This window comes from Trachinotus anak, unplaced genomic scaffold (genome assembly GCF_046630095.1).
Source record: "Trachinotus anak isolate AG129_WGS33_773 ecotype Australia unplaced genomic scaffold, CSIRO_AGI_Tana_v1 ptg000025l, whole genome shotgun sequence".
Classification (NCBI taxonomy): domain Eukaryota; kingdom Metazoa; phylum Chordata; class Actinopteri; order Carangiformes; family Carangidae; genus Trachinotus; species Trachinotus anak.
Window position 1 is genome coordinate 15,208,442 of NW_027273876.1, and position 26,296 is coordinate 15,234,737.

The 26,296-nt window shown below is 42.1% G+C and overlaps 2 protein-coding genes across 3 annotated transcripts in view; both read right to left on the reverse strand.

Moving 5' to 3' along the window:
- Window positions 1–26,296, reverse strand: part of cpped1 (calcineurin-like phosphoesterase domain containing 1) — a 134,663-nt gene that overhangs the window by 93,320 nt on the left and 15,047 nt on the right. The gene's annotated exons all lie outside the window — the stretch shown is intronic.
- On the reverse strand, window positions 1,893–14,077 carry LOC139609180 (tropomyosin-like). Of its 2 annotated transcripts, none has more exons than XM_071463464.1 (2): window positions 8,657–14,077; window positions 1,893–8,521 (listed from the first exon to the last, which is right to left on the reverse strand). In XM_071463464.1, exon 2 carries the CDS (start codon window positions 7,259–7,261, stop codon window positions 6,287–6,289), a length of 975 nt encoding a protein of 324 aa, XP_071319565.1. In that variant the 5' UTR covers window positions 7,262–8,521; window positions 8,657–14,077; the 3' UTR covers window positions 1,893–6,286. The 2 variants fall into 2 exon arrangements, with proteins under 2 accessions (XP_071319565.1, XP_071319564.1); XM_071463463.1 differs by having other exon boundaries at window positions 1,893–7,265; window positions 8,205–14,077.

Below are 26,296 nucleotides of genomic sequence, written 5' to 3' on the forward strand. Positions count from 1 at the left end.
CACAGGTGAGGCTGTAATCTAGGATTGGGTGCATCATATGACAAGGCGACAAGACTTTTGTCTTTGCAAAAACTGACTCAGTGGGCTTTACCAAGCTGTAAACGTTAGAATGCTTTTCAGCAGTTTCGTTTGGCACCAAAACATTATTTCAAAAGCTGTTGGGATTGAAATTAGCCATTTCATGTAAAAAAAAATGTATTAGACATATATTTGAGGGGCACTTAAGGTCAACTTGTACCCAAGCGACAAGACTTTTGTCAGGGGCTGTATGCATTTCTATCCCCTACTGTTAATCAGTTGATGACACGATTCTCCAGTTGGGTGGAAGAAGAGCAAGAAGAAGTGGGTGCAACAAGATGTGTTATTTTATATTATATCTACTTTTATTTCTTCTAAATGCCAGCATTTTCATGCAGGTTTTTTATACGCGTGAATTGAAAACGTGGGTGGAAATGCACTTACTGATAAGATCCTCTGTTTCATCAGCATTTAATTAAACAAAATTTGCAGACACCTAATCTTTCATATCTGCAAGACATTTACCAGACAAGACAGATTAGAGAGGTAATTGGGTGTCACAGGGAGATATATTAGAGTATTGATCATATAACAAATGTTATGCGACACCCTGTATGAATGACTGAGGGGAATCATATACAAGGAAAACAAGCTTAGCCCTAGAATTGAACCCCGGGGGCACTTATGTTAGAGATGCTAATGAGGAAACACTGTCAACAACTGAAACCAAAAATCCTGTGATCTGACAAGCACTCCAGGATGGTTTTCGATATACCAGCCCACTGTTGAAGGATCTACTATATCAAAAGCTATACTGAAAAATGAGAATACAGCAGTTCCCAGTATCTGCAATAAAAGAGAAGGGTGGTTTCTGTGCTGCTGTGTTTCTGTTAACGTGACTTCCATTTTTTCAGAAAACACAATTATCTGACAGAAGCTGTAATCAAACTGCCTCTTGCCAAATAACAATGATAATTTCATTTTGGTATATCATCATAAATAATCTTTGAATGCCTTTCTCAATGTTCCTCTGGTATTTTTTAATAAGTCTGCTGAAGCATTAGATTTCGCTGCACTGCGCATCAATTATATAGTAAAAACAGCACTCAGCTTTTCAGAAATTGCATATGTTATTCTTATGGCCCAGGGCAGAAACATCAGGATCTGTGAAAATGAAACATTCCCTTCCAAGCCTTCAGACCAGGAGGAGTCAGACTCTAATCTGTGAAGAGAAAGCGATGTACAGCCTGGAGGGAAACCACTGACAGTGATGACGGGACTCACTTTGTCGCCTTTTACACTGTTTGTTAGAACTTTGAGATCCAGGGGAGCTTTGCTTCATAACATACTAATGTTGTCTGTTTGAAATTAGAAATGTGCGTTGATAGACTGAATATACCCTGCACTGCAGATTAATAGGCTGCTAAGAATGGAAGAAAAGGAGAAAATATCATGACTGAAAAGGAAAGTTTAAAGGATCCAGAGCTGGATGCTTGAGGTTTACAAGATAAAGAGGTAAACTCAAATTTGCTGATAGAAACAGACACTGACTGACAAAGACAGAAAAAAGAAAGAGGCTTAGACGAAGAAGCATCTTGGCCAAAGTGAATTTTTTGTGGAGCAGTCCTGCATTGCAGATGCACCGGCCTCGAAAGCAATTTGTGAATAGCTAAAATGAAAAATAAAATAAGACAAAGAAATATATAAAAGAAAGTATTATTACCAAAAAAGGACTTTAAAGAATCCAAAACAAGACAGTTGAGTATCTTCACAAAAAAAACAAAAAAAGACAAAGAACAAAAATTGTTTAAATACATACATAAATGAATACACATACACACCACATACGGTTCTCCAGCTACAGCTCACACCTTTAACCTTTCGCTGTCAGTGACTTATATTGCTGCTGATATAAAGACGTCACTGTCATATACGTCATATCAATGTAAAGCTGAACTTGAGCAGCGTAACTAAAGTCAGAGCCGGGCCTGTCATTGTGCGCGCGCTGCACATCAAAGTGTGTTTTCCTTCTCCCGTGACCCCGCTCCTGCAAATTATCTTATGCAGAACGCAGTGCATTATGGGACCATCCTCTACACAAAGTTCAATGAGTCATCTTGTCAAAAGGATTGACCTGCCAATCTCCCTGGAGACTTCTCTCTCGCCTTCACTCGCTCTCTGTCAAAGATAATACGGTATTCAAAGACACAGAGAGACAGAGTGGGCTCTGGGCTCTTAGGGATAATGTACACTATGCTAAGCTGGGCTCCTCTCCAGGATCTTTGGAAGGGTGTATAATGTGGAGTAGTTGAATAAATAAGTTCTCCTTTTATACCCTTCTTTGTCAGACTCTGCACTTGTTCAGTCAAACGTCGAGTGTTTTTGTTATGGAGCACATCTGTCCTTGTAAGGACCATTTTGCATATCAGAGGAAGACTTTTTTTTTTTTTTTTTCTTTTTTTCTCTTTTTGGTGCAACATGACATAACATGGCAGGTAACATAAAATACAGGAGATCACTTTAACGAATGCAGAGAGAACAGAATGTGACATCAAGTACGGCTGCAGTGATAAGTGTGTGTAACAAACTGTGGGGGCTTGGATTTGTATATGATAAAGAACTGTGGCGGCACGTATGGATGTGTGATTCTGCTGTCAGGGTATAGAAATGAATTCACAACAGTCCATGCTCACTTCTTCAAGCAGTTTTCGTCTTTATTATGTTATTCAAATCTGGGCCTTAGTCTTAAGTGTCAGGATTAAAACCAGGCTTTGGATTTGGCTAAATATTGTGTGTTAATAATAGACCTGGAACGTGAGCATGATTGAATAAAGTTTAATAAGGTTCGGGGGCAATGCTAGTTTTTTGTTTCATGAAAATGGAAAGAAACAGTGTGAATAAACATAAGGTTAACGCGCCCGTTAAAGCTGCAACAATCCACATTTGCATGTTAAGACAGGAAAAAAAAAGACGACTATGACTGCGTGTAAAAGCTCGTAGTGATGAAGAGACAGATAATTATCATCCAACCGAAACGGGACACTGTGTCTGCTGGACGTGTAAACAGGTGATTAATAGCCAACATGTCAGATGTACAGCTTGTTCAGTTATATATATATATATATATATATATACATATATACATATATACATATATATATACATATATACATATATATATATATATATATATACATGAATGTCCTCGTCATCAAACTGCGCTCTGCTTGTGAGGGCTTGCTTCATCAAAACTGCATCATTATCACATAACACAACATAATCACACAGATTTTTTTAAAAATACACCGTCACGGACATTTACCCCCCTCATTAACAAATTAGCCTGCTTGTTCCTAATAGATGAAATACTCTCTCTGTGGCTACACAGCCGAACGGTCCCATCCAGAACAAAATGGACGGCAGCAACAACCACACTTTAATCATTCCTGCTGATGAAATCGATTTTACAAAGGAGACAGGAGCGAGCTGCCGCCGGGGGTTAAGCAGCCTCCCAGGGGTGAGAGAGAGCGGGACACACAGACAGTTATAAAGAGGACAGAGCTAACAGGGGCGAGAGAGAGAGGGAGAGAGAGCCAGTGATGCACCTGGACACCAGATGGTTCATCAGCAGGTCTCTCTTTGTCCTCATTGACAGGAAATGGATCGCTGAGGGCCAGACTGTTACCTAATTACTACAGGACCACACACACACACACACACACACACACACACACACACACACACAATGCATGCAGACACAGACTAATTTACAGTTAATCTGCACACAGATTTGCATAGACATACCTTTGGGATTGCTGCACCGAAGTCACACTACACATACACATGGCAAAAATATGTGCATGCTCGCTGTACCTGGATGCACAAACACAAACACACACACACACACACACACACACACACACACAGCACAGGCAGTGCCCTGGCTGTCAAATAGGCCACTTTCTTGCTTTCCTTTCACCTTTTCCCAGAGTGCATTTCAGCACTGAAGCTGTCAGGTGGCTCTTTACTTTCCACTGTCCCAGCATGCCCTACCAGGCCTCCACACACACACTGTGACAGCACCGTTTACATGCTCTCTCGCGCGCGCACGCACACACACGCGCACACACACACACTGTAAGTACCTGTTCTCATACAAGTAAGGGTGCACCTGTGGTTTTCATGCACAAACACACACAATATATTTTTTTCTTTTTAAATATATATTTTTCACAGCTCACAAACACTTCTGCTTGCTCTCAGCATTGTATACCTTTTCAGCTCTCCCTCTCTCAAACACACACACACACACACACGTAAACAAACACACCAACTCAGCATCTCTAAACAGCCTCTCACATCGTCACTAACGTACCTCAACAGTCACCCTGTCGGACACAGTGTCAGTCCATCGTCTCTGTAATTAGACTGTCAGCTACCTACCTCTGCTGTGCAAGAGGACCAGTCACAGCAGAAAGGTCAGCTGATGGTTGGGAGGGAGAGGAGAGGACAAAGCATATGGCTTTACGCTTAGTAGATGTTGATTCAAATATCTGAACATTTCATAGGATGAGGATGAGATTGGTTATCTCCAAAGTTATCATTAACTAAAGGCAAACTGACAAAAAATCTGTAAAACTCCAAGAGGAGATATTAAAAAGTAGAAAAATGTTAAGGCAACATCTGTACTTGCAGTTTTTTGAAACATTTTTTTCCCCAAGCAGTTTGAAAATTTCATTTTTTCAATGTGTAGTATGAACGCTTTGTCGTGGTTCATGATCGGTCACATCATTTACATTTCATGTACAGACAGAGGAAAACGGCTTTGAAATGAATGTTGAATTGACAGCTGCAAGACATTTAGGTCTCAACCTGATATGACAATGTAGGAAGCAGCTGATGTGTGTTTACTTTGCTGCTATATATAAATGTGTTTCCAAAGTTAGTTCAAGGCACTCCATCAATGTCTCACATCAGAAATGAGCTGTAGAGTCGAGAGCCAAGGGAAACAGACTGGGGAAGCGGCAGGGGAGAGGAAGACTTCAATATACTGTACATTTCAAGTGGAAGAAGATTCCCTGTAAGAGAGGAGAAGAGACTGCAGCATGTTCAACAAGCTACAATGGTATCAAGCTTTTTCATTACTGAACAAAGAGCATAACTAAAGAGCACAGAGCGGAAAACATAATAACACCAATTCCAGTTTGTTTTGCAATGAAATGAGATCTTGTATCTATTTGACCTCACAGAGAAGACAGAACAAAGCAGAATAGAAAACAACGGCAAACCAGTTAACAGTTTGTTTAACAGTTTACATGGTGGCGTGAAGCAGCAGTCCCTGAACCGTGACAGCTGCACTCTCGACGTACAGCCAGCGTTTCCTAGTGACACAGCTACATATGTGCGTCAGCGATGCCTGGATCAGCTCTGATGTCATATGAATCCACGTATATGCGTGAATGATCCACGCGCCGCCCCAAACAAGTTCTTTTCCATGGTTTGGAGACCTGCACCCGATCATGCATTACCATTATTTCCCAGTGGGACAGTACGCGTGATGATATGGTGACATATCACACTGGAGAAGGCAGGTTTTAAACAAACAGACATTTATTTAAATTAGAAGTTCTCCCTTTTTTGTAAAATGCAATTAGCGACAGCTGTTTCCACAATAGCTTGAACACAGATTGACATTTTTAATCCAAACTCTGAATGTCGCTGCCACTTCCCAAACAGAAGCAATTTAAAAGCTCATAATAACATTTGGCCACTGCCTTACACACAAAAAAAGGTTAAAGAAGCTTTAGGGAGGGATAGTCTCAAATCCGTGCACTGAGCACGAGGTACGTGCACGTGACGGGTGCACAGGTGCGGCCCTGCGAGCACGGAGCTGTGATGAGCCCCGTGCTCGTAGAACCACGTTGGTGCAGTGGCTGCAAGCAGGGACGCGTCCTCTCCAGGACGTGCTCCTGCTCACTGATGCTGCTGTGTGTGCTTGTGTCAGGTGTACGTACCTGATTTTTGTGTGTGCTGGATTTGAGAAGAATTAAAAGCCGTATAAGACCCCCCCCCCCCCCCCAATTAAATAGTTGGTTTTTATTTGGACCCAGAGTGTCCGAAGAGCCTGGCCAGCCAGCGATTCTTCTTCCTGGCCTTCTTCTGTAACATCTCCTGGATGCAGCTCTCCAGATGGTCCATCCTGGAGCCCATGTCGCTCTCCTTCTCTGACCACTCCTGCTGCTTCTCCCTCAGGATTTTCTGGAGCGGCTCAGCTGATTTCTGCAGAGCTGCCCTGAACCCGCAGCTCCTCTTTGCTGTTCAGCGCATCTTTTTTCTGCCGATCTATTGTTGCTTGAGCCTCTTGCACAGCGTAGTTCTTCTTATGAAGCTCAACCTTCATTTCCAGAGCCACCTTCTCAGTGAGAACTCTCAGGACCTCTTCGGCAGCCAGTTTTTCTTTGAGCTGCTGGATTTCGCAGGCAGCCTCCTCCTCCTCCAGGTGCTGTTGTTGTGGGTCTGTCTGCTGCTCTTGGTTCTTGCAGGTTGTGTCCTTTGTTGGGCCTTCCCTCTTTCTCATACCCAGGGCCTGCAGCAGCTGCTTTGTGTGAGTCCTCTGCAGCTGGAGGTTGACCTTCTCTACCTCTCCATCCTGGGCCTCCTCGCTGGTGCCTTTGTCAGTGTCGTGGATAACAAGTTTGACAGCCTTTTTCATCAGAATAACTTGCTCCCTCTGCACTCTCACACTGAAACTCATGATGCACCTTTTCAAAGCCTCGATCGTCTCACCTCGCTCTTCTTCGGCATCCTCATGGTTGTTCACTCTGGTCAGGAGTTTGGCTGTGCACTCCTCCAGATCCTCCTGAGCCTTCTTCAGGTGCAGCATTAGCTCAGAGACCTGGTTCTCTGTAGCCTGAGGAGCCTCTGTGTTGACTCCTTGGGGATTCAGACTGGGAACTTTGCTCCCTGAGCTGACCAGTTCCCGGCATGCCTCTTCCAGCTGGTTCTTCAGATCGGTGATGGTTTGCTTAGCAGCAATCAGTCTGCAGTCAGACATGTGCTGCTTGAACTGAGAGTCCAGCAGATGTTGTTTCAGAAGAGCGTTTTGGCTCATCAGCTCTCTGACTGTGTCCTCCTGCATCGACACCACCTGACTTTGACTGAGGTCTGTGGTGTTCCTCATTGTGGCGCCTAACTGTTTCTTTGGCTGGACATCCATCCCTGTTCTCTTACTTGGTGTCTGCATTTTGCTATTGTTGGGGCACAGGTAGGAGCAATTTGGTTATTGGCTTATCATATTAATGATTATCAGTGATAATCACCAATATATATATAAATGTTTACTACAAGTAGTAACCTCGGGGCACCACCCTGTCACCAGGGACCAATGACCAAATTGATGGTTCAAAATACAGTCTCAGAAGGTTAATTGAAGGATAAATTCGAGCACTGACTGTTGTGAATCCAGCTGTTATCACAAATATAGTCACAATAATCACCGACAACGACTAGTTAAATTATAACAGGATTTATTAATAAGAGTAATAATTATTCAACATCACTTAATATTAAACCGATTATAATTCAACTATAACTAAGACAAACATTGGTTACTAACTAGATGATTACAGGCAAAACACATATGTACAACCGTGTGTGTGTGTGTGTGTGTGTGTGTGTGAGTGAGAGTGAGAGAGAGGATGTGACGAGGTCACGTGAGTGACGTGTCAGTAGGAACCAAGATGGCGGCAGAGCGAGGTACTCGCTAGAGCCAAGATGGCGGCTGGCCGCAGAGTGTGAATGGCGTGAAAACGTGCGTGAACACGAGAACAAAGGGAGGGGCCTTGAGCCTTACGTGTATGACACGATCACACTCTAGGGCCTGAATGTGAGAGAGATGTGGATGAGGTGCGTGATTGGGAGGAAAGAGGGACAATAGAGGTGAAGAGAGGAAAGAGTCCACAAGAGATCATCACCACAGTTAATAATCACCACAATATCACTACACAATAACGGAGCCAGAGAACCGAGTTCGTCTGGTCAGATATTGGTCCTTTAACTAGTGATATTTGGCTTATTAAGCTGATCACAGTGAACGATCTAAACAACAGGATATGCAGCACTTATAAGTCAGCAACAATACAACACGCTACACTAATTGTGTCTCTGCCCAGACATCAGCCTCTTACTATGAGTTGCTCCGATCCTTCGGAGTTAGAACAGAAAGTCTCTGGGTCTCCACAGCTCGGTCCTCGGCTGGGAGCTCGGCGGGTCATGTCTCGCTCTCCTGGCGATGACAGTGATGAGTTCCTCGGCGGCAGCGGGAAGATCACAGATGAGGGACGGTGAACTTTGTTTGTCTTTAACAAAGTCGGCGCTCGTCCTCACAGGACGTGAAATCAGCTGATTGCACAGCGATCTACGTCGGATCCGAAGAGAAGAGAAACACAGCAGTCTGTGCGCTCGGCCTGCGAGTTGAAGACTGTGACCTGGGCTTGAAGAAGTTCTGGAAAAAGGTCAGATGTTTGCAGATTGCTCCCTTTCAGCAGCCGAGTCGCGGAGAGAGCGGGAGTAGCTCTCTACTGTAACTGGTGCACGGGAATGAAGCGCAGGAGGAGAGTCACAGCGCAGCTTTTATTACCTGTGTGACGTCACCGGGGATCCCTGCTGGGAATGCCTGGCCGCGGCCAATGCCGTTGCGGAGTTTTCTTTCAAACTCCAATTTTACACATAGGTGTGAATTGTGGGGGTGGTTTTGGCCCATAGCCTGGGGGGAAATGTAGTTCACTCCTTTGTTCTCCCCACGAGGCATGGCTCGAGTCAGGCTTCAGGAGAAGCACGCGGGCCTCTCTATTGTTATTCTCAGAACTCATGACTTGAGATCCCAACACTATTGTGGCTCCTATCCATCGTGACAATGAATGTACTGACTGAACAGAGCTGTTGACCAATTCCACACCTTCAGTGTTCCGTGTTGCCAGTATGTGATGTCACAGTCTGAGCATTTTCCTCAGAATTCAGATCAGAACCGCTTTATTGGAAGTAAAAAAAAAAAAACACTGTTGCCACAGCAACACAGGACAAGTAAACAACAACAGACAGAAAGATCAACAAAACACCAAGATTGATATAAAATATGATGTTTTTAGATCAAAAACTTAGATTACAATTACCTCCTCAAGGTTCTCATTGATTCCAGTTGCCATGGCACCGTGGATGGCTGCCTCGGTGTGTTGGTGCGCACTTTTTTGCCTTATTTTCTTTATAAATTCAGTTTTCTGCCTTGGTTTCCGGAGCTCTTTCACCAGAGAAGAGCTCATTAACATCAGAGAAACAATTCCAGAGGATTTTTTCCATCTTTCTCGACTCACCAGTGGAATTATTGGACATTTTGGTCAGAGGTGCACTGACCGTTACTCTCACAGTGAAACGCCGGAGGAGAGGAAAACGTGCCGGTGCGCTTGCGCGTCTCCGCTGGCGCAGACTTCACACACCGCTCCCAGGTATCTTTCTCTCCAACGTGCGTTCACTGCCCAACAACTTCAGCTACTGGTGCAGAAGGACAAAGACTTTTCTTCATCTTCCGTTCTGTGCTTCACGGAGACGTGGCTGTGTGGATCGATTCCAAACTCTGCGCTGGAGCTGGCCGGCTTCCAACTCTTCAGAGCGGATCGAGACACAGAGCTGTCCGGCAAAACCAAAGGTGGAGGAATCTGTTTTTATGCTAACTGTGGCTGGTGCAAAGACGTGACAGTGATCCTGCAGCACTGTTCTCCTGACCTGGAGGCTTTCATCATAAATTGCAGGCCCTTCTACTCCCCCCGTGAGTTCACTTCATTCATCCTGGTCGGTGTTTACATCCCACCACAGGCCACAGCAGATACTGTGTGTGGAGCGGACCAACCCGGACTCCTTAGTTATTGTCCTTGGTGACTTTAACAAAGGTAACCACAACCACGAACTGCCCAAATACAGACAGTTTGTTAATTGCCCGACCAGTGAGGGGAACGCTCTGGACCACTGTTACACCACAATCAGTGGTGCTTATCACGCCGTCCCCCGGGCTGCACTGGGCCACTCTGACCATGTCATGGTCCACCTGATTCCCACATACAGGCAGAAACTAAAACTGTGTAAACCTGTTGTTTACAAGAACCTCCAAGAACCTCCAATTGCACCAATCACCAAAACAAATTCCTTGTATGTGGAAACATACTTGGCAATAAAACTGATTCTGATTCTATGCCTCTGCCACTCAGGGTGGTTTCATTTACATTCTTATTTATCCAGAATCATATAAGATATTAACCATTTGTGTCAAATTTTGTCCTAATTGCTGTATGAAGTCTTAAGTTGTGGCTAAAAAGTGTTTTACGTCATCACACTGACTCTGACTTTTGACCGACAAAATCAAATCAGTTCATCCTTGAGTCCAAGTGAACGTTTGTGCCAAATCTGAATCAGAATCAGAGTCAGAAAACTTTATTGATCTGACTTTCTCTTGAACCTCACTTCTTTTAAACCCACAGTTTCAGGATTTTGAAAATGTAAAATTTCAAAACCATCCAAATAACCCCAATGACCTCATCAGGGTTATTCTGAGGATGGATGAGTGCTGCTCCTTGTGACAAGTAAATTGAACTAAAATAGGTGAAGTACCCGTGACCACTTTTTTCTTTTTTTGCCTGAATTGAAATGGTTTTGTTGTCAGTGTGTTGTGCTAGTCACCATGACGATGAGGGTAGTGAGGAGACTAATCTGTCAAGACGATACCCAGAAAAATCTTTTGAACAGGCTTTGATATGTAGCAGAGACAAAGTCCTACTGTATTTAAAAAAAAAACATAAAAACTCATTGACAGTCAGACAAAAGACTCTGAACAGCAAAACATCGACACTCTTACACAAGAGTAATCAGTTGCTGGAGTACTGATGCCAGCTTCTGGCCTGGTGAAAGTGTAAAATTCCCAACCTCTGCCAGAGCCATTTTGCCAAAACACAATCCCATTAGCGTGACATCTCTAATGTGCATTTTACTCATTGGCACAATAGATCCAAAATGTCAAGTCTCCTGTTGCTGTTGTAATAAGCCCCTCAGTTGCCAACTGGCTGCCATGCCTCACGAGTGGCGCACAGTTTCTGCACCAGCTGTGCAGCATTAGTGTTTGCAGCAATATCTGTGTTTCACCAGCAGGGGTGTAGCAAGCAATTATAGGCACGGGTAGAGGACGGTGACTCTCTCTCTGGCACTTTCTCCTGATCAACATCATTATCAAGATTTTTTTTTTTTTTTTTTTTTTTATGGATTTTGTCAGTCTTGCTTCTTCTATTTAAAGGAAACTCGTGTTCTCAGTTTTGGAACTACAATCCTTATAATGCTTTTGGAGCTGTTTTTTCAAATCATATTCAATGTCACTGAACATAGAAGCACAGGACTCTCCTGGGCAAAGATAATATAGATTCATATTATGACTACAAGTTTAACAACACCATGAGCACAAGTTCCAACTTGTGAACAAAACAGGAGCACTTATTGTTGAATATTTAAAACCTGGAGAAACGTGATTTAAATCATGGTAATAGTCAGTTTTAACTGAATGAAGAATTTTAGTCACCAGATATCTGGATCTTAAGATCTGAGAATACAGTAGGGCAAATGTTAGGCAGCTCAGCTCCCATCTACTCCAAGATGTCCCAGGTCCATCGAAGAGCATTGGTGCATCACCAATTTTTAAAGTGAAACTGCTTGATTTTTTTACTTTAATCCCCTGGTCTGTTCATCATGGAGTCGAGGACACCTCTGTTCAGCTGTCAGTGGAACCCTCCAGAACGTCTGGCTCATAAATTAGCAGTTAGTTAGATTAGCAGTCTAAGCTCCCAACCTTTCCCTGGTGTCCTGTGTCTGTCGAACAGTGTCAGTGAAACACTGACTTTGAACTGCTTTCATGCTTTTAACAGTTATAATCACTGGGTCTGTTTGATTTAGAGACGACTGACACTGAAGGAATGCAAAACAGGAGAACGCCAAGGGTGGTTAAGACAGCAACTCCCATGATCCCACGCTATTTCATGACATCACCCAACGCCATCTTTTGTTGGAATCAGTGAGTTACCTGTTTGTCATTTGTAGACTGTATTTGTTTGCATTTTGCACCCTTAAAGATAGGCCTAACTGACTGCCTTTTATTTATAGGAACAGTGAGAGAGAGACAGGATAGTTGGGGGGGGGGGGGGGGGGGGGTGACACGCAACAAAGGGCCACGGATTGGGTTCGAACCCTGGACCGCTGCGGTTCGGACAAAGTGAGCCACTGAGGCGCCCCACAAGAACACTTTTAATACAGAAAGAAAACTCTCAAACATGATTATTATGAGGCCAGATCTGTAGGTAGAAGGATCCTATTTTTTTTATCATCTCTGATTTCTTATTCAGTTTATTCAGATCTATGACCCTGAGAGGAAACTGTGTAATTTTGGATGCAAATTAAACAAACTCAGAGTGAAAAAAAATAGAAAATAATTCGGGAAGAGAGTAAATCCATTCCAGTCCAGACACTGATAATCTCTACAGCCGAGACCATCACTGCTCGAGACAAACCCCAGGTGCCTGCCTTTGCCACAATCAAAACACTAAATCTCCAGCAGTTTCACAGCCGCAGACCTTCCATCTCGGAGAATCTGTATCTCCTCCGGAGCTCGCTGATAGAAACATCAGCACTTGAGCAATTTCTAGCCAATGGATGGCCTCAATCTGACTGTGGTCAGTGCAGGCCGGCTGGAGTGGACCGGAGGGCGGCGCGCTTCCAACAATGGCCTGGAGGAAAGCCAAGCGTTGCCACGGTGACAGAGCTGCAAAGAAAATCTCTGTATTGTTACCAAGGCAACCACTGTGGATAGGTGGGGAGGGAGGGAAGGATGGACAGACGGAGAGAGATGGAAAAAAAGAAAGAGAGACTGGGCAGAGGAGGGAGAGTAAAAACAACAGAATGAGGTGAAAGAAAGGGGAGGGAGGGTGGGGGCTGTTGTTTGAGGCGCAGAGATATGAGCCCAGGCTTTATTATTCCCTCCATCTCTGCCTTGTTTATGCTGGATGATTCTCGACTGCGTGGGAGAATTTACAGTTTGCTGTAACCTCATCCCAAACAAAGTTACTCAGCAGATTCTTTTGAGCCAGATGGATACAGCAGCGCTTCTTTGGGAAGGCAGCTCAAACAGGACACAATAAGTCAACGGTTCCTTTACCGACTGCATGTCTCCAGTCTACAGCAATCTCCCCTTCCTATATCTGCCCCTTTCACTTCTACCTGCCTCTCAATGTTCTTCCTCTCCATCATCTTTTTTTCCCCTCCCTCCCTTTTCTGTCTCTGAAACCTGAATCCAAGATTTTTTTTGAATTGTGACTTAAAAACATTTACTGGAGTCATTTTGATAACTTTTGAACAGCTTTGCACCAAGGCTTCACTAATTCCCCCTGTGTTTGAATTGATTGCATAAATCTAGCGGGGAAGACTAACACCGAAGACGTGTTTCTTCTCAGCATTTCTGGATTTAGCATGAGAGTGTGAATGTGTTTGAGTCCAAAAGAAAAAAAGAAAAAATAACAGTCATCTAAGTGGCTCCATCAGCTCTATCTACACTATAATAAATATAATGAATAATGTAATAATTTTACTTTCTCACGAGGCTGGAAAAGTGTAAGTTGACAGAAATACTTGACAGAGAGAGGATGAATGACTTTATTTCAGTATGCTCTTGGTTACATTTGGGTTATGTATGCAGATTTATGCAACCCTCCCGTTTCCAGGCTGCTCGTTACTCAAAGCAACTGGAAATTTCTCATCAGTCCCCCAACCCCCCTCCCCAATTCTACACTTCAGACACAGCTCCACACATTCTAATGTGTGTGAGGGAGGGAGATTAGAGGGAAATTGAATCAAATCAAATCCCCCGAAATTGCACAGAGCTCAGTGGAAAGGTATCTGTTATCTAACGCCAGCATTGCATCTCATCTCATCTCTCCCGATCGCCTGGAGACAATCAGCCACTTGGAGAAGGAGAGAACAGAGGACTTCAGCTCAGCACAGACTTTATGCTAAAACTTCCCATGATGGTGCAAACTTGGTCAGACTTCACCTTGTGCAGATGAAGGGGTTTTTTTTGTTTGTTTTTTTTTTCCCTCTCTCAACAAAATCAGGCTGTTGGAGTGACAGGAAATAAGCACAGCAGGAAGGCGAAAGCAAGAGAAAGCTGCGAGCTCCGCCTTGGTCTTAATTGATATTCCAGCCGAGGAGTCGGAATATTCAAATGTCAGTAAGCTCTGTTATCTCACTTGGGAGTCGGCAGAGATTAGGGGATAGGTGAACGAGGGGCGCCGGAAGGTATCGCACTGCTTAAACTCCACGCATGCAAACACACAAATTTGCACATGTGCACTCGTGCGTACACCATCACAAAAATATCCATGCAAATACTTTCACACACACACACACACACACACTCAAGACAGGCGGTCCACCTCACTCCCACAGAGACTCACAGTCTGTCAGAACGTATACCAAGACCAACACACATTCACTTTGTCACTCAAAGACACACACACACACACACACACACACACACACACACACACACACACACACACACACTTCACCTCTGTTTTTTCATTGTATGTTTTGTGCTGGCAGGGAGGTCGGTGAGTGAAGGCTATTAGCTCAGCTGAGTCTCTCCTGCTGTCTGTTCGGGCTCAGCCACAAAGACGGATCACTGTTTCAGATCAATATTGCTGTGGCCAGATCCTGGCTGTTACACAGAGAAGAGTGAGTATTATCAATCCTCAGCTAATGCCAAATCATCAGTTTCTCTCTCTCTCTCTCTTACACACACACACACCTAACTTATATTACACAAAATTTATTCACATATATAATAACCCCTAGACTGTAATGTAAGACTGTTCCTTAATTTCTCATTCATGCTTAATTTACATCACAGTCTAAATATGTTGTACATGTACTGGGTACCAATGAAATACTCACTTGGTACCTGCTGGTAGTTACAAGGGAGGGAGTACAGGAATAAATTAGACCATAAGTGCTCATTAATTTACCCAAGACATAGGTGAATAATTTATTACTGTGTACATACAGGTCTCCAACAGGTTTAGCCCACATATCATTCCACAATAACAATGTTTTCCCCTTTTAATCGTTTTCAGAATTAATGCTACATGTTTCAGCCAATACTTACTGTGTAATTTCAGCCATAATGGAGCTATTTGTGAGTTTTGCTTTTGCTACAATATTTACAAGAAAATAGGTTATATGTTCACTGAGAAGCACTGCTTCTTCAGGGCTACCTACTTGTACTGTGGCCTAGCTAGTTAGTTAGCTAGTCTTCAGTAGAAGAAAAGAAGTGACAGAAATAGAAGCAAAAACAAAAGTTAACAGTAACATTGCTTTAAACGACTGGACACAGATTTTGGTAAGTGAAGGAATGAAGTTCGACGCTGAACTTGCGACGTGTCTTCTCAACTGGTAAGTTATCGGCTGTTAATGCTAACGCTAGCTATGTAGCAATAGCAAAACTTGTTTGTTTGTGAGTAAAAGTAGATGTGCCAGTCTTAAGTATTCCAGATTAATAAAAACGTGCAATTGTAATTTGTCCAAAGTCATTTCATACATCATACTTTTAAAGTAAAGAATACTATAACAGCCTTTTCCAACTCATGACATTCAAACCCACATTTAACCCTATAGCAACGCAATGCGATACAGAGGCCAAATACATTCTCAGGGCACTTTATTTTTTTAATGAAAGCAGGGGAAGCTTTTTTTTTTTTTTTTTTTGACAGTGATCACTTGTCAATTCACCATCTGTCTCTTGACTCTCTTTCATTTAACTCCTCTTGCTAACCTTTTTGAAACTCTTTTAGTGCCCAATAAGACTTAGATGGCAAACAACTATACAATATGGTCAATATGCCGGCAAAGTGGTCCTGCCAGTGACAAAATAAAAGTTCCTATTGTTGGCTGATCACAGTGACAGGCCTTAACATGAGAAAAAAAAACTAAACAAGAAAACAAAACAATGAAAAGCGTTTTTATTCTTACACCTTTCATTAAAATTGTAATGTTTTGCAAATGATTTGTCAGCCTACTTGCGATACCTTCAAAGGCCAACAGTGGGGCTTGGCCCACAGGTGGGGAACCACTTTTATCCCCTTTTTCTTACCTTGTTACCCAGGAACAAGGTTTATGTGCTGTGTTATAGGTGCTCACTAAGTAGGATAATACTTGCAGTGTAATTTATTCCTAAGTCCAGCTTTAACACAAACATGTTACCCAGTTATTCCCTAAACTCTTGCCCCCGTACCCTAAACTCACATTTGGCTCTCACTCAACACACTCTCTCTCTCTCTCTCACTCACACACACACACACACACACACACACAGGCCACTGGAGCCCCATTTTGTTGTGGAGGCCATGGAGCTGATCCAGAGAACGGCTTAGATATTTACATGGTTTTCCACCGAGACTAAATGAGAAAACAATTAAGGCACAAATAATCACATACACATGGATATGAACTCATATATGCGCATGCATGCACACACACACACACACACACACACCGTGTACACACTCCAGACCTCCTACTAGCGTGCTACAAGAATCAAAGGTTTATTTCACAGCTGACATTGTTCCCCCACTTTCTGGCTACACTACAGGCAAAACAACACACACATAAAAATGTACACACACCACTACTACTGACTCTATGTATATAAATGCAAGGATGACACAAGGGATGTATAGCGGGCTCACTTTAAGAAAGCATGCAAATTTCCATTCTGCATGTAATTATTAAATGCATGCCAGGAGCTACAACAGTATGGTGCAATTACATGTATGTATAGTTGTATAGGTGCTTTCAACTTCCCCTTCTGTATATTTAACATGAAGAAACAGGCGCATTTATCAGCCCAGGGGGAGAATTGCATAAACAAGAGAAAGTTATGGGGAGGTTGGGAAGTCATTATAGATTTGGTATTTTTTCTTCTCTAGGTTCACTGATATTCACCAAAAAGGATCATCAGGAAGATAAATGTTTTAGATGTTTTTAATCGAGTGAAACAGGTTGTTTGAAGCAAAATCGCAAAGGAAATGAAATTGGACACAATGCAGGATTCTCTCTATTGGAACATTTCTCAGTACGACAGATACAGCAGCGTCCAAATGTGCGACTTACTTTGCAGGCAGTGGAGCTTTCCCTTCCACCTGAATGGGAACGTGGCCTCAGACTTTTGGACCACGCTGCTGTATACTGTTTTGTTTTCATCTCTGATTATACTGTTTACTGTGTATTTCTCACCCTCTGCTACTCTTAGTTCATCTCTGGCAGTATGTTCCACCTAGTGATGGCTCATCTTGCAAACCCTTGTGTCTCTCTTATAAAGGAAAGACCTTGACATGGCTCCGCTGTGTGTCTGAATTGTGATCAAGCTAAATTTTCAATGCACCAAACAGCTGTGAAGCCAATATGTTACAGTGAAATACCCAGAGTGCAAATGTGGATACATTATTGATCCATCATGAATTTCAACCCTGTCTCCTGGAAATTACATCAGTATACTACAGGTTTCTTTTGCCCGTTACATGTTGAGGGCAGATGTAATTGCTGCCTGTTTAGCAACAAAACTACTTTAGTTTGGACTGGGGGAGGACTGATTGGGTTAAATGTTAATAAAGTAAACACATCATTCCTTGTGCCTCAAGTCACAGTTGACATTTTCATGACCTGCATCTTTCCCTGGCTTTAATCAAGTGCGTGTGAGTACCAAGCACATCATGTATTGCAAAGTGGGTGATAAAGAAAAAAAAAAAACCAACAAGTGTCTTAGTAAGGTGTTGGACCACGACATGCTGCCTGTTCTTCCAAAAGATATTCCCTCATTCGCTGATGGTGGCAGCTGGTGACTGATGGTGACAGCTCTTTCTCACGTCGGTCCAAAATCTCCTGAAGGTGCTCAACTGAGTTGAGATCTGGTTACTGTGAAGGTCATAGCATACCTTTCAAATCATTTTACTAATCATCAAACCATTCTGTGACCCCCTCCTGTCCCCTGACCCCTCCTGTCCCAGGATGACATCCTGTTTCTCCACTCATTTTTCCTTGTATTTGTCACCTGTATCTGTCACCTGTTTTATTTGTCACCTTTGTCTGTATTTTAGCAGATAAACTTATGCAGATACATTAATTTTATGTTTTCTTATTGTGTTGATTAATATATATAGATATACATATATATATATATTTTTTTTTTTTTTTTTTTTAAATCATTAAAAAAAAATCAATGATCCATGACAATCTTTTGAAATGATTATTTTGTGTTAAAATCATTTTTTGGTGCTGACAGACGTAACTTTTACTACCAAGAGTTTTCATTTCAAACTGTGAAAACTGTTGACATGAAGGTCTTCGGATTATCCTGAGTAACTGAAATATTGTTTCTTCAAGACAATGCTGTTACAATTGAAGCATTGTGCGCTGTAGCTGCAGAAGTGTCTGTGTCTTGACAAACCGCAAGAGGTGATGGGGAAAATCTTTGTGATTTGTGTGAACTGACCCTCTACCGTGAAAGCTCTGTCTGTAGGGGAGCCTGAATATTTCGTATTTGCAGCTCGCAAAATGAAACTGTGGGTGCCGTTTTAAATCTTAGCTTATGATATTGCTCTGTATTTTTCATCAAGATCAAGATATCCCTGCTGCATGGATACAAAATAGCCACACACCCAAGGTTAGATTCATTTTTGAGTCAAAATTGAACAAAAAAATAAGTAAAAGAGCGAAGGTTGAAATAGCTACCTAAAGAGAGGTGCTGTGGTTGCTCACCATCTGTCTTCAGTTATTTTACCTGATCTCACTGGAAAACGGCACCAAACAAGACCAAGCAAGAGGTGATGACCAGTGAGAGCTGTGTTTTCTTGTTAATGGTGTGAAGACAGAGTTACCAAGTGGCAGCTCAAATTTACCTCCTGCCATGACTGTAGCAACGACTTGTTCAAGAATCTGAAAGGAAAAAAAAAAAAAAAACCATGACAGTGACATTCAACACAGAGTCTGACAGAGAAATGTCTGAGTTCCTGTTTGGTGTGAGGAAGTCGCAGTGAGACTACATTGTTGGCCTGTTTTAATGAGCTTTGCCAGTAGCCCAGGGTAAAAGTGCAGTTGGATCCAGTGATAATGAGAAGCATAATGCTGCTCCCGCTGCCTCCTCATGCCCTCCGTTAAAATGGGACCTGATACTCAGCTTCACTTGAAATGAGATTTAAAAGAAAGGCCTGGGCTGGCAACAGTTTGGTGAGGCGAAGAACATTAAAAATGCTGTGACAGGAGTCACAACAACAAGGTTAGATGGAATTTCTTCATCGTTATATGGAGCAGCTCGTTTTGATATCTTTGCGCTAACACTCCTCAGGCAAACAATCTTCATGCTTTTCATCTTCATGGCCGATTTTTATCTTTGAACAAAGAAGTCAAGTTTACCCTCTTGATCTTCTGTAGTCTGAATGCAGGGCTTTTGTCACTCCTGTGCAGTAATTACTCATACAAGTCACTCTCCGTCATGCACTTTCTCACTAACTCAGTAATTAACAGACTGATCAGGGAGATTTTCCCCTGTGTCGTGAGTCTACTGTCTTATCTGATATGAATATATTTCAGTCATGATGCTGGATGTGCAGAATGTCTGCCCTGTGCTGTTGTACATTTACTTTGTTCAACACAATCATTCACAATAAATTACCATTTAGGATTTACTGGTTGTTCTTTGCCAGTTGGTGAAACATTGATACCTACCTAAAAAGAACATATGTGCAAATTCACCTCAACCAGCAAGTAAGAAGTGTATAACATTTTTAAACCTGTATATTGGTTTTATGGCCACTTAGGGTTATAAAGCCAATAATAATGATAATAATAATATCTAATTTGTTAGTTAGTTTGCCCAGCAGTCAATGGGCAACATTAGCCATTAGCTTTTATTTTATAATAGTGTCTTTGGCCACCCGGGTAAAGCCAGTGCGATGCTCATTCTCCTCCTCAGGTGAAATATCTCACTTTTTAGCTGCTAAATGCTTCACTATTTTCAGCAGTTAGTTGCCGACTGAGTCAGTCTACCATTTCACGGGTTAGAGGGTTTAAAAAAAAAAAAAAGAAGCCTGCTGACACTAGAAACCAGATTTATGAATGTTAAGTGACTGAACCCTAAAACAGGAAACCAAGACAACTGGCTGAAAGAGGCTAAAACATTCCATCGAGCCGCAGAGTCTGATGACAACTGTCGATGAGTTTGTAACATTTCACAATACACACAAATATTTGATTCATTGTTAATTAAAAAAAATAATAAACTGGTGGTTTTGACTTTTTATTTGTTTTTGGTTCATTTATGCTGAAACTGTCAAACTAAGTGAATCTGGGCTTGTGAACAAAAACCTCATGAACAGACAGACAGCACGTCATCTGGACACACATTTAATGACTTGTCACCCAGCCAAATTAGAGATTTTGATGATGGGAGGAAAACTAAGCACAAATGACTGCACTCTCTGCTGTGATAACAACATGTATTGTTAACGAGCATCTTAACTCTATCGAATGTCGCAGTGCTCATTAGGAATCAGTGGACAAAGCAAACAGAGCAGACTTTAGTTGGTGAAAAGGCAGGATTAGAGTCAGCGTAGTGAAGGCTGTCAGATTTAGATAAAAAAAAGAAACAAAAGACTAAATGAGGCAGGTTCATTAGAGGATCCGTAGAACAAGAGAAGTCAGGGTGAAATCCAAGATACCTTGACAACATAGATAGGTCTGGAAATCAGTAAGTGTCAGTTCTTTATATAAACTCGAAACAGGTGGTCAGAGATTGTCCTTCCATAAAAAAAACTATGTTTTACTGTTAAAGGAGCTATTTGTAAGTTTTGCTTTTGCTACATAGCCAACATTAGCATAACACCTGTTTACTCTCCAGTCAAAAGAAACGTTGCAAGTTCAGCATCAAACTTCATCCCTTTACTCGCCGAGAGCTATCTCCAGCGGTGGAGAGCAACCCTCTTGTTTTGCTTAAAATTCTAGCTAGCTCCGGCCCAGTCGGACTGTCTTGTTACTTTCCAATACCGAGTCACTGTAACGTTCAGACTGCCCTGAAGAAGTACTGCTGCTCAGAGGTTTAAGCAGCATCTACCAGCCGTGTGAGACTGCATCAGTCTTTTCAGCAAATGATCCAAAACAACATGTTTACACTCCAGTGGCAAAGCCCACTAGTGACTGTCGTAATTTTGACAGCAGCAAGAAGGAAATCAGGTTATGTTATAGAGCGATGAAGTCTGAGTAGGGAAGAGGTCAGGGTGGACAGATGGGTCAACAAGAGATTGGACAAAGACCTCAACCACGTGTTTATTATTATAACCATGATGATGAACATCCTCCAACCTTAACAAAGTACTCATTTTATCCCCAACCATGATCTTTTCTTAAACCTACCAAAGCTGTTTCTGTGCCTAAAGATAACCAGACTTTCACTACAGCATTGCCACATCATAAAAGGGTTTGTTTTTCTACAGTGCATCAAAGAAATGGCTGATATACAATAAGTATCAGTCCAGACTGTATTTTGTCCTCCAGCTTTTCAATTATGAGGCAGTGCTGGCCAACACTTGTCAACATCTCTCCCCTTATAGCCACAACCTCAGTGCATTTTGCATTTATTACCTCTAGATGGTCTGGAACACATTCCCAGCTCACAACAGTGTTTTACAGTAGAGGACACTGGCTTTTACTTAGTGCCACCTGAGCCCAAAAAGCAAATGCTGTCATATATGAAGTTAACCTCATTAGATCAACTCACTTACCTACTTACTAACTGTATTTTATATCACATCCCAGCTCTCTCTCTCTCTCTCACGCACACACACACACACGCACACTCAGGGCCCCTCACTGCTCGTCCGTCCTGCTCTGGGCGAGGTGCCAGTGCTCACAGATGGCATTAGTGGAAGATGAAGTGCCCGACTTGCAACCAGTGAAATGTGAATGCCAGTTAGTGGCCTAACCGTTATCTGAGCTGCCTTACCGAGCCTCAAAGACTTGTTGCCTCAGAGTAAAAAAAAGCCACAGGTACACAGGGCTAGTTATGCAAAAGAGTGTTTCCTGTGTTTTTTTTTTTGTGTGTGTTTTGTTCTGTTTTTTTCCTCTCCAAATCCCCAAGTAATCTTTAAATGCTTATTACAGTTGTGACATATAGTAGAGATGACTAAATTAGTTGTTTGCAAACATGTCTCATTAGTTTAACAACATTGCCCAGGTGAGTATTAAAATATTGGTAATCACTTCACTGACATACAGACTAAAGGTTATAACAGAAAACGTTCAGTGATTCAGCCATGTACAGTCAAAGTCAAAATTTACTGTTATGCATTTTCAAATGAGATATTTTCAAATGAGATATTTTGACATAACAAAAAAATACATGGTGGCAATGTACAAGATATTATATTATATACAACATACCACTATTTGATCTATATGTAATTTATATATATCTTGATTAATTTTTACTGAATCTGTACATAGAGTATATACAGGCAAAAATCAACAGAGGTTGCTCAGGTCTACAAAGGTAACTGTGCTTTCTTATGGTTGCCTTATGGTTAAGCTGCACACCACATAAAAATACCCACGGGTCGATTCTAGCCAGGGAACCTTTTTTTGTTTTGTCGGTTTTATTTTATTTGACCTTTATTGAACCAGGTAGCAACCTCTTCCTCAGGGGAGACCTGGCCAGGGTGGAAGCATTACAAGTTTCAGATAGGACAATACAACATCAGGCAGACAAATAAAATAATACGAAAAAAAATCAAATCATACAACTGTCAATATTTAGAAAGCTTAACTGAGGTAAAAACAGACAATTAGTAAAAGACTTAGATTTACCATAGAGGTTACGACGACTGCTTAGGCTGGGCCACCAAATTATTCAATTTAATTAAATAATTTTAACTCTGTGAAATAAGTCTAGAGTGGCTTTATAAATTAACAGATACATACAGACCTATGAATAAAGCAACACATTAGGAGAGATGGCCAGCCAACATGGAGGTAAAGAGAGCAATGATGAGTCAGTGGTTTTACGTTGGTGACAAATTTTTAATGCACTGTGATAAACAGTCAACATATGCAGACACTGTGCTGGTGCATTCATATATAACGAGTCACCGTGATCAGCAGAGTTAAGCAGGAAAGCATCACCCAGTAACACCTTACAGTCATGTGATTACTTTTGTCAGTAATGAGTAAATAGTAGTACATCATGGTTACGCATCCCAGTAACAGCTGACATTTGGTGGTCGGCTTATTCGCTGGTCTCTGCGTTCAGTCACCTGACTGGTCCAGTCGGCTCAGTGGTAGTGTCAACCAAAAGAGGAGAAATGTGACTCCAGCTAATTCCAAAGTTGTCTCATTTAATTTTTTTGTGTGTTCTTTGAAGATTGATGTGGAAAATGTTAGCTGCCCCCCCCCCCCCCCCCCACCCCGGGTGCAGTCTGCTGTGTGCAGTTACTGAGACTAAGCAAGCTGCTTTATGGTTAGTAAATCCCTCCAAAAAGTAGGGCTGCCTACATGGGAAACTGCAGTGTCATGCTTTCTGTTTCTACATGTGTCAAAGTCAATGTCAATGTGTCAATGTCCCATTTGGTATAAGGTGAGTGTTTGGTATAAGGTGGTATTGGTGCTATATTAATACTGTGGAAGTATCGAGGAGCTCTCTCCACAGACAAAGGCCAAGCCGTCAGGACTTCGGTAACTTTGTGTGATGTCATAACAAAGCAGTCAGGGTCCATCTGGTTGGTTGAGTGTTTAACTTTTTATTCTATCACTCAGAAAACAGTAAGCCAATCAGAAGAGAGGCTCAGAGCCTCTCCTCTGATTGGCTCACTGACCTGTTGTTGCTAAAGCTCCAGAGAGAAGCCCGAGAGAGGAGATATAAAACTACATTGAGATGGTTTTTAATTCTTAAATCCACAAATTTATCTTCCTATGGATATCAATACCTCAAAAATAAGGAAAGGTGTAAAATATGGGACCTTTTAATAGAAAAGATATCAGGTGTGGGTGTGGAGGATCTGGAGTTGTTTACAGGCACCTCAACAGTTGACTACTGTAACGCACTACTCTTGCTGATGAGTAATAAGTTAATTAATATCATTGCTTTTTCAATGAGTAATGTGTAATTGTAACCACACTTCTTGGTAAGTGGCGTGTTGGGGCAATCCCTCGTGGAGAGCGAGGAGCGGGAGTCTTGCTAATATTAGTATGACGCCAATTATTGTCTGAACAGGAACAGTTATTTTAGCACAGAGGCTAACTGGCTAGCTTAGAGATTGTGATATGCCATTATTTGAATATTGCAGCATTTAAAAAGTACAGAGACCCACTCCTTCAAATTTCCATAAATCACAGCGCACAGATACACAGATATAAAACTATGGCAGTTGTAGCAAGTGGAATCAAACTGTTACATAATGAGTAAATTATTACAGTTTTCAAGTAACTAGCCCAACAGTGATCAAGACCTAGTTAGAAGGTAGCAGCAGCCAGCCCTCTCCTGGCTCCTGAAATAAAAGCCTCACTTCAGTCTCAGCTTCGTCACGAGGTTTTCGACATGTTGCTTCAACAAAAGACATCAAGCCAAACACCAAGTTATTTATAACCGGCATAAACTTCTATTGTTGTTGTCTGTCATTTTGTTTTTGAAAGTTCAACATAGTTTTCATTTCAGTGATGGACATACAGTTAGGATGCTTCCATTTCATGAGTCACTGCTGACTCATTTGTTTTCATTTTGTCTGTTGTACAGTTTGAGCTCTGAGGACAAAATCAAGAGGATAATTTCTGCACATTGTTGTGAGAAGTGAGTCAAGGCAGTTGGAGATGACTGTGACTGCTGTGGCTGCCAGGCACAACCGCCAGTCAGTGCTCGGCGGCCCCTCTTGCAGGTGAGAAGTGGGCTGTTTGCGGCTCCAGAGCGATGTGATTGGCTACTTGTCTTTTATTCCCTCCATCTCTGCCTTGTTTATGCCTGATTATGTGTGACTGCGTGGGTGGGTTTACAGTTTGCTGCAACCTTATGCAAAATAAAGTTACTCAGCAGAAAACTGAATCAGAAAAGCAGCAGCAGCAGCAGCAGCAGTGCATCTTTGAGGCAGATGCTCAAAGAGAAATACAGTATGAGTGTGTGCTTTTTTTTTCCCTCTCTGATTCAGCGTTATGTTTCCAGGCTGGATGGAAGATTATGTGAGATGTTTGCTGATGTGCATTATCAGTTGAGGCTGAATTTGTTTAGCATGGCCTCTTAGTCGGATGTGTGGTGATGTTTTTTTTATTATTATTTATTTATTTCTTTACAGGAATTTTATGAATGCAGAAGCTCATCGATTGCCAGCCCTGATACAAGAATTCACCACTTCAAATTGCAGCTTCTGCTCCAATACACACACCTGTCACTATGGCAACACACCTGGATAATTTCAGGTGCTCAGCAGCTTAGCAAAAGACCCCCAGCTTGGAATGGCGTAATATATTAGTGAGGCAAGTGGGCCACAGAGCCAATCAGATGGCAAGCGCATACACACAAGCGCACACGCACACATGCGCACACACACACACACACACACACACAAAGTAAACTTCACTGTGAACTTTAATGACTCATTCCTAATCAATTTAATAGAGAGATCTACTGTTGACCTTGTGGATGTGTTGAAATGGCACTAAAGGAATGTGCTGCTTCTCTTATTTTTTCTCTTATTCTCTCACTCTAAATTGGAATGTTTATAGATCCTTCACAGCACTGTTAGGATTTAGAGGGGATGGGTCAGCTTATAGTGGGAGAGATAAGTTGACTTTTCACTTTTGGTGGAAATGGTGCTGAAATTACTCTTTTGAACTTTGGTCCGACTGCAGTTCTTCTGCCGCTCGGACCTCCTGCAGTCTCCATGCGGCCTCTGCCTCAGCACTGATTGAAAACTGAGGTCGTCCAGTTGCACATCATCAGATCCATCTGTCTTCCACAATATTCTCTCGGGTATGTTAGTAAAGGATCTTCCTTACTTTCTTATAACCTTTACATGCAGTTTAAATTATCTAAAACACATGCATGCTATTAAATACTATAAGTAAGTTAAGTGTTCTGTCATGGAGCAGTTGATTTCAGCATAATGAGCAAACA